The following is a 9,375-nucleotide window of genomic DNA, read 5'->3' on the forward strand; positions in this document are numbered from 1 at the left end:
GGTGCATTCCTATTTGGCGTATTCAATCTTGAAGGAATTAGAGAGTTCCAAGCAATACATGAAGCCAACTCCATTGCCTCCCAGGTATATGTACGTGAATTTTACTAATTAACCGTAATTCGCTAAAGCACACTTGAAGCAGTATGCAAGAGTTACTAAATGCAACATTGTACACACACAACTACAAACAGGTTTTTATTTGACTTGCTACTCAGTACTGATATGCCACAGATTGTTATCAGTGCTCAGTATACACTTAGCTTATTATATATGTGGTGTGTGTGTGTGTGTGTGTGTGTGTGTGTGTGTGTGTGTGTGTGTGTGTGTGTGTGTGTGTGTGTGTGTGTTTATATTATTATATCCAACCGGTAATGACTATAACTGGTTAGAATTGAATTCTACAGCATCGTAAACTGGTCAACAAATGTCACAGCTGTTGCACTAGCAGCTTGAATAGTGGCATGATTTTGCTGGACACTACTTTGACATGCCATTCATTGCTCCAACCTTCCAAATATATGCAATCTTCTTCACATGTCCTACACACAATGCAAAATATTAAGCATAGCATTTCTTCAGTAAAATTTTTCATTTAATTAATCAATTAATTAAAAGACTGTACAGTACATGAACTGGTTACTTGTACAGTGTAATGACATGGACCACACTCGCTGAACCATTGATTTTCAAGGGACCAATATATATGGACATTTGTTGCTGTCCAGAACACCACAAAAAAGTATAGCTGCACCATTTTTGCAGCACTGGCTGTTAAAGGCAAAACATACATACATGCCTGCACTGGAACATGTACAAAATCCCTTTTTTGCTAAAGTTGCACTGATAAAACAGTTTTACTTATTCTCCAATAACTGATAATCTAGACCAATACAAGCTGATACGTATATACCGATCGATACAGGTAGCCAATCCAATATTTCACGATTATCTGTAATAGTGACAACTTAATTAGTTAACATTGAGTCATATTTGTGGTATCGTAGGTCTTGTACCCTGCCACAAGAAATAAACTTATTCCAAAAATTACAGAGGCAAATTGCAGTCCTCTCTTAAGTGAAAGTGTTCCTAGAATGAGATCTCTTCTTTAGCTTCAAATTCATCACGAGGCAACCCTCACATGCCAACCATACCTCTACACATGCACATCCTCTTTCTGTATTATTGGCTGCAACCAAACCATGTATCGTATACATGTAAAGTATATGTAAAGAATGTATAGCATACAGCATACCTCACTTTTTCTACATTTATTTAATACTTAATTTTTTTAAATTGAGAAATTTTTTGAATAATCTGAGGTGTGTTGGGTTTGATAGTTAATTCAACATGTAAAATTATACCTAAAATCATATTTGTCTGTAAATTTACAGTTTGATAATGATTTCTACAGCCTACATTGATTGATTTATACAGTCTATTTATATATAGTCAATATGATCTTATACAGCCAGTCAATATCGATTGATATATAGTAAGACTATTATTGCTCGATCCTTCGTTTTAGTTCTCGTTTGAATTCCTTGTTATCTACAAGCAGTGCATGCCAAATAATTTCACTGGTTGCATCATGGGGTTTTATCCACAAAAAAAGTCTATGTCCACACTAAAGAACAAGGTCACCAAAATAATCCATGTTTCCACATAGACGTCTTGCTGCTTCTTGACTAACTTGAAATAGAGAATGTCAGTCTTCGAAACAAGGTTAAGCTCAACACTATTGCTAATGTATATATCAATCAATATTTACTGTACAGTATACATCAATCAATATTGCCTGTATACAATAATATCGACTATATATAAATTGGCGGTACAAATCAATCAATGTAGGCTGTATAAATCATTATCAAACTGCAAATTAACAGACAAATGATTGAAACTAAATTTTAGATGTTGAATTAATTAACTATCAAACCCAGCACACACCAGCACACGTCAAAGTATTCTAAAAATTTCTCAAAATTCTTTAAATTAAATATTAAGCAAATGTTGACAAAGCAAGGTATACATACTAGCATTGCTTACACACAAATGTTTAGAATATCAATCTTGATAATTGAATCCTTGCCCAAAATCTATTTATTTATTAGAAACGTACCAAGAATTTTTCAACTGCTGCTCTAAAACTCAATTGCTATACCTAATTCCTGATTTATGTACTTAGCAGACCATTCCCATGCCAAACTGCAAGCAGAAGAAGATGCTCCTAACAGCACACACATATTCAACACACGTTGAGGCCAAGAAAGATGCTACCACAATAGAATCAAACAAGAACTACAAATACCGGAATCGTTACTGTTGACATTCTGCACAGTGCGTCGTGTACAAGAAACCCGGGACAGCAAGAATAATATCCAGGCACTTGGACACACACAACACACACACACACACACACACACACACACACACACACACACACACACAGACAAAGACAGACAAACACAGACAGACAGACAGATAGACATACAGACAGACAGACAGACAGACAGACACAAACACACACACACACACACACACACACACACACACACACACACACACACACACACACACACACACCCTCACCTAATGGTTTTCTTAGTGTGACTATCCGCCCACTAACAGTCAAATTTGATATTCCTTTGTTGTCTGACTGGACTGATAGAGACGTCATCACTTCCTTTACAACTCCAACTGACACAAGAGATGAGTTCTCATTACTGATATTTAGCCAAGCAACACACAAGAGTGATTCTCACAGAAATTTGGCATCTCCGTGTCCTGTGCTTGAACCAAGTTGGTAGAAGCACAAACAGACGGTCTGACAGCAACTGAAACAAAATACAAAATGTAGATCTTTACTGTGGAGGGATGGAGGGATTGTACAGGATTAGTGTCTTCTTTCATTCATGAATCTGTCCATCAGTCTGCTTGTATGTCCATCTCTCTGTCTGTCCATTGTTTGTCCATCTCTCTGTCTGTTTGTCTACTTATCGGTCCATTGTCTGTCTGTCTGTCTGTTCATCTGTCTGTTTGTATGTCCATCTCTCTGTCTGTCCTCTCTCTCTCCTGTCTGTGTATTGTTTGTCCATCTTTCTGTCTGTTTGTCTACTTGTCTGTCCATCTTTCTGTCTGTTTGTCTACTTGTCTGTCCATTATCTGTCTGTCTGTAAGTCTGTCCATTGTCTGTCTGTCATCTGTCTGTATGTATGTATGTCCATCTCTCTGTCTGTCCTTCTCTCCATCTGTCTATCTGTCCATTGTCTATCCATCCATCCAAACATCTATAGATAAGTGCCATTTTGTCTGTCCCGTACGTACGTGGAAGTTTTGTCATGCTGTACAGACAGGAAGTAGAGTCGGGACAGGGTGGAGGCTAGTCACTTTGATTCTCCATCTGTCTGTCTGTCTGTCTGTCTGTCTGTCCATCCATCCAAACATCTTTGATTCTCCATCTGTCTGTCTGTCTGTCTGTCCATTTGCTTGTCTGTCTGTCCATCTGTCTGTCAATACATATATTTAAAATTTCAACACTATTACGTCTGTCCATCTGTCCATCTGTCTGTCTGTCTGTCTGTCCATCTGTCTGTCTGTCCATCCATCCAAACATCTTTGATTCTCCATCTGTCTACACGTCTTCCCTTCCATCCAATCAACTTCCCATCATCCGTCTCTTTCCCTCTGTCTGTCTATCAAGTCCAACCATTTGCCCACTTGTCTGTACATGCTGCTATCCCCTGAACTCTCCCATTAATTAATTAAAACATCGTACCAACTGGCTGTGTCGTTGACATCACCGGCATTGAGCTCGTTCCCAGTGTGATCACATTTCTTGGCTTGAAATGTTTGAAAGGACAGTTGGGCTTGAGGCAGCCACTCGGTTGAATCTCAAAGCAACACAACAACTCACTCTTCAACGGCTAAACATTCGACATTCTCACAAGAATGTGAGAAATAGACGAAAGTGTCACCATTCACAGTGATATGCATATGTCTGAACGGACATGCTGATCGAAAGCACGACCCTTGTAGCCACAACGCACAGACAGTGTTGTTACCGAGTGCAGCTTGACTGTGACAGAAAGGGCATTGGTCACCCTGGAATAGAGACGACAGTCAAGACATACAAAATATAAAAAATAATTTGCATACAAATAATTTATATAAATTAATTATATGCAAATTATTTATTTATTTATTTATTAATATAAATAAATAGCATACAATTAATTTATATTAATAAATTATTAATCAATAATTCACATGATTGGTGACTATATCAACTGTACCTTCAGACATTCAGTATTATAATAGAAGTAACAATCGTCTCCTTTCGTAGCCATTCGATCGCCTCAACCCTGCAACACATATGAAATACATAAACTAATCGACGTCATGCAACTTCTGTGTTTCACACCACAAAAAGGACACAACAGACAAACAGAGACTTGAAATGAGTTTAGATGAAAAGTGCGTGGGTGTGGCAGATAGGTGTGTGTGTGTGTGTGTGTGTGTGTGTGTGTGTGTGTGTGTGTGTGTGTGTGTGTGTGTGTGGTGTATTTACCATTCATGATACATTTGTCATCTGTCAATTGTTTGTCAACCTGTCCGTCAATTGTTTGTCTATGTGTCTGTCCATTGTTTGTCTGTGTCTATCAATTGTTTGTCCACCTGTCTGTCCATTGCTTGCCTGTGTCTATCAATTGTTTGTCCACCTGTCTGTCCATTGCTTGCCTGTGTCTATCAATTGTTTGTTCACCTGTCTGTCCATTGCTTGCCTGTGTCTGTCAATTGTTTGTCCACCTGTCTGTCTGTATGTCCATCTGTCTGTCAATTGTTTGTCTGTGTGTCTGTCCATTGTTTGTCTGTGTGTCTGTCCACTGCTTGCCTGTGTCTGTCAATTGTTTGTCCACCTGTCTCTGTCTGTCTGTCTGTCAATTGTTTGTCTATGAGTCTGTCCATTGTTTGTCTGTGTCTGTCAATTGTTTGTCCATCTGTCTATCCATTGTTTGTTTGCTTGTCTGTCAAATATATGTCCATTGTTTGTCTGTCTGTCTGTCCATTGTTTGTATGTCTGTCTGTCAATTGTTTGTATGTCTGTCTGTCAATTGTTTGTCCATCTGTTTTTCTGTCCATCTGTCTGTCCATTGTTTGTCTGTCTGTCCATTTCTGTCCATCTGTCTGTCTGTGTGTCTGTCCATCTGTCTGTCTGTGTGTCTATCCATCTGTCTGTCTGTGTGCCTGTCTATCTCTCTGTCTGTGAGTCTGTCCATCTGTCTGTATGAGTCAGTCCATCTGTACATCTGTGTGTCTGTCCATCTGTCCGTCTATCCATCTGTCTGTGACAGTGTCAGTCTATCCGTTTGTCTGCTTATCCGTCACTCTATCAGCAAACACGTGCTACACAATCCAGTCACTGCAATCTGTACCCAATGCTGCTGCTTTGTCCTCCACAACAGCCAACTTCTCATCCTTCACGTTCTCCACTCCTCGTTGCTGTTGATCCCCATCAGCTCCTTGCAGGCGTAGCTCTTGTAAAAAGATTGCCAACCCATTAGCTTCTATAGCAGTCTTCACCAAAGTCAGATGAAGAGTACTTGCAGTCCCTCTCTGTTGATATTCAGTGGCATAATGAAGACATACGACATTCTTTCAAAGAATCAGCCATGCTGGATGATGATCTGTTCCAACAGAAAAGGCAGAAAACAACCATGAAGGAGACTGAAATACCCAGTAGTGGTGAAGACAAGAATCAGACAATTGAGACAGTCAAAACAAGTCTCAATGAAGTCATGGTTGACCTAGAAACTGGACTTGCCCCCAACATGACAAATAATGATGAGTATCTGACAGCTGTTAAAAAGTTTTGTGAAACTACTGGAAATGTTGAGGAAAATCAACACATCCACCGACCAAGCAGCAGCGTTTAGTTTCAGCATTACACACTTTTGGCAGTCATACAGGGATAACAAAGCACAGGCAAAGAATTTGGGTGCAGCCTACAGCCCTCAGCAGATGAAAACACATGAGAAATTCAAGCTCTGTTCCTGCAAAAGCTGGCTGCCCCAGTGTGTTTAATAGTAGGAGATCAACTCAAACAACTCCTTCTGTCAGTAGGTATGTGATGCCGAAGCGAATACAAAAGATAAAGAGACAGCACAGTCTGTCCGCCAGTATTCAGCAGAACAGCAAAAATGTTGACAGTTTATTATAAACTTTATACTTAGAAGCATGTTTACTACAGATATACAATGTAAGGTATAGATTACGTGTAAGCCCATGCAATGTTCCTGAAGAACTAAAAAGTTAATCTATGTCTACGTGACTATACGTACCGTAGTCTAGCTACTAGTAGTCTGCATATTTTAATAGATAGCTAGCTGTATTACGTGTCCACCAGTTTGAAGAGGTCTCAGGTTGAACAGCTGAAAGTTGGAACAGCTCCTTTTGCGATGCAAGTGCACTGACGCAGATTTCTGCTGAATTATGAACTAAGAAAAATAAGTTATCACAACGTAAGGTAGACGAAACGTCTAGCCTACCTGCTATAGCTACTTTGTGCGTATGTGCTTTGATGGCCTCCGAGTTCGAAAATTACGACGCAGCTACCGCTTCAGCAACGTCAATGGTGTGGCGTCGCAAGGTGCGCAGTAGTCAACGAACGCAAACAACAATACAATCATGTTCGTTCCTTCTGCTAACGTCACGTGCAGATTACAGGTATACGGGACGTTTATCCGGGTACTGAAGAAAGTGGGCCCAAAAAAAAAATTCGCGTGCACAAATCCCCGTGACACCGTCTTTATATACGGCTCTGCCCATTGTAGACGTAGCCTCGGCCTCCCAGACCCGTGTAGCGCCGATACAAAATCGTCCTCCACGGGTCTGGGATGGTACCGCCTCTTCTCAATATATTGCGGTTGGTCCTAGGACCAGCATTAGTGTTCAGTTTCATAAATGCATACCTTTCCAATTACGGCCGTAATACAAGAACGACGAAGACATGTCGCGCTAGAACATCGTGTCGCATCCTGCTGCACGGGTACCTTTGTGTTTACAGTAGCTACGGTTTTATCATTTGTGTGTTAGTAGGGAACGCGAACGGGACGTTAGGAAGCACTTTCTTGTACTAGTGGTGCCGCGGACGCGATCGGCATGTGTCTGATCGCCGTGAATCCGCTGCGAGTAGCTGCTAGTCGCGCGTGGAGCTTCGAATTCGCGATGAAAATTCGCGATGCGCGCATCCGCTGTGACTCGATCGTCCGGATTCGATGCGACTTGCCGCGAAATCGCGACAAAACTTCGCCGTGAATTCTCCGCAAGACTCTGTGTAGTAGACGTGATCATGAAGTCGTTGAGAATGCAGCTGGCTGGCTGTGTAGATGTCGGAGCATCGGTTCCAACAAACGGCTCTACTAGGTGTCGTTACTGCCGTTGACAGGCGCAGAATACAAACCACGACGTGTAGGAACGTGAGTTTGCGTGAAGAGCGCACTACAAGTCGTCGTTTGTGTACAGTGTAGTCTTTGGTAGACGGCAGCTATGCATGAGATGTCTTCGTTGATTACAGCTGTAATTGGAAAGGTATGCATTATGAAACTGAACACTAATGCTGGTCCTAGGACCAACCGCAATATATTGAGAAGAGGCGGTACCATCCCAGACCCGTGGACGACGATTTTGTATCGGCGCTACACGGGTCTGGGAGGGCGAGGCTATTGTAGACGTGGTTCCTAGGCGTGACAATTGACGTCCTTGATTTGTAAACCTCTTTCCATATTATTGTCATTCCTGGCTACGTCCCTGGGTGTGGTGTGAGATGTGACAATAATAATAGCCCAGTAATTAACTAAATATCATTGTTGTTGTGAATCTATCATTGAAAACATGATTTCAAAGTCAATGTTTGTGTTAACGTTTGTCGTTCCATCCAACATTTCTATCTTTATTTTTACAAATGTTTTGTTGCTAATGTTCATGATTTATCTTGATGAATGGCAACTGCAGCAAGTCAATATGCCACACCTACTTGACACAAGCAACTTCTGGTTGAACGACAAATGAAATCAACATCATTGACTGAATATTGAACTTGCAGCTCAATTTCAACTTGAAAGAAATTTATGGAGTTGGATGAAGGAAAAGTTGAACAGAAAATTGCTGTTAGAGCAGCAATAATGGAAATGAGACATTGTAGATGTTTGGGAGGATTTGACTTAGTTAGTCTCCTGGAGCCATTGGCACTTTATATACATCATTGCTGCTGATCGATGGCATAGAGGGATGGCAATAGCATGTGGAGACTGTCATGTTTGTTAGTGGAAATAGATTATACATCACTTACACTTACATTGACCGTCCTCTGATTAATCATTCTATTGATAGTGTGTAAATGAACGGACATGACAGCAAGCAGACAATAGGTGGGAACATTGCTGATATGAGTGGACAAGCAAGTACATCTTGTTGTATTACTTTCAACTTGTATCATTTGCTCATTGGTTTGGTGATGTTGCAGCTTGTAGTGTTAGCCATCTTGGCATTATGCATGCCGCCATTGTATTCTGTTGATGTGGAGTGCATTGGAAGCAAGGGAGAACCGGTAGTGTGTGTTTGATCTCTTGTCGTAATGATCAAGTTGTATTGAGTGAGCATTTGTTGTCTTTTGTAGGGTGTTCCCGGAGTTCCGGGTCCTCCAGGAAGACAGGTGAGTGATGAATGTAGAATATATCTATTGAGGTACTAGTCATTATGATAGAAAATGTATGGGAGAAGTGGGCGAGTTGAGCGTTGATGAGATAATGTGTGAGGGTTGGTTAGATGAGACTACAGGATAGAGTAGAATGGGGATTATAATGGTTATCAGTATGTTGAACATATGAGAGACCAAGTACTGTATTTTCATACATTTGGTTGCATGCCGGTTTTTGCCAGGGTTAACCAATGTCCAGTATGTGGTATAAATAAAGTAAGATGATATGATCATTCCTCCCTAAATACTAGTCTCGAGCATGGCATGTTGCAGCTGTTTTATGTGTAGTGAAACACTCCTACTTGTACACTACTTACATTGTGAAGAAGTACTAATGTACTAAGCCCATGCCTGCCAACTTGGCAACAAGGAACAGATAATACTGCACATGGAAGAAATGACACGTGCGACTAGATTGCCAGGTGTAAAGTGTGCTGCTAATTGACATCAAGAGCATGAGAATGGGGCTGGACACATTGACCAACACTCTCAAGTGGTGTGCTAATTAACAGCAGCGATACAGCTAATGCATGCACTGCATTCCAATTGTCTGGTCATTTTTCATTTTTTGGTCATTGGTGCTGCTGTTGACAACCCTGTTACTGTAATTCTAGTGCATG

The 9,375-nt window shown here is 40.8% G+C and overlaps 2 protein-coding genes across 3 annotated transcripts in view; one reads left to right on the forward strand and one right to left on the reverse strand.

Annotated features, from left to right (window-relative positions):
• Positions 1-261: 261 nt before the first annotated feature.
• On the reverse strand, positions 262-5,724 carry LOC134182988 (uncharacterized). Of its 2 annotated transcripts, XM_062650442.1 has the most exons (8): positions 5,601-5,687; positions 5,433-5,534; positions 4,293-4,361; positions 3,975-4,101; positions 3,776-3,923; positions 2,763-2,834; positions 2,590-2,697; positions 262-539 (listed from the first exon to the last, which is right to left on the reverse strand). In XM_062650442.1, the coding sequence occupies exons 4-8, from the start codon at positions 3,975-3,977 to the stop codon at positions 478-480; spliced, it is 393 nt and encodes a 130-aa protein (XP_062506426.1). In that variant the 5' UTR covers positions 3,978-4,101; positions 4,293-4,361; positions 5,433-5,534; positions 5,601-5,687; the 3' UTR covers positions 262-477. The 2 variants fall into 2 exon arrangements, with proteins under 2 accessions (XP_062506426.1, XP_062506419.1); XM_062650435.1 differs by having other exon boundaries at positions 5,433-5,724.
• Positions 5,725-7,481: 1,757 nt separating this feature from the next.
• The window catches only part of LOC134181849 (pulmonary surfactant-associated protein D-like), a 4,968-nt gene continuing 3,074 nt past the window's right edge, over positions 7,482-9,375 (forward strand). The window contains exons 1-4 of the mRNA XM_062649157.1: positions 7,482-7,587; positions 8,389-8,459; positions 8,522-8,605; positions 8,675-8,710. Of these exons, the coding sequence (XP_062505141.1) occupies positions 8,552-8,605; positions 8,675-8,710 (90 nt within the window). The 5' untranslated portion in view covers positions 7,482-7,587; positions 8,389-8,459; positions 8,522-8,551. The remainder of the gene's footprint in view (positions 7,588-8,388; positions 8,460-8,521; positions 8,606-8,674; positions 8,711-9,375) is intronic.

The sequence above is a fragment of the Corticium candelabrum genome, chromosome 1 (assembly GCF_963422355.1).
Source record: "Corticium candelabrum chromosome 1, ooCorCand1.1, whole genome shotgun sequence".
Lineage (NCBI taxonomy): Eukaryota > Metazoa > Porifera > Homoscleromorpha > Homosclerophorida > Plakinidae > Corticium > Corticium candelabrum.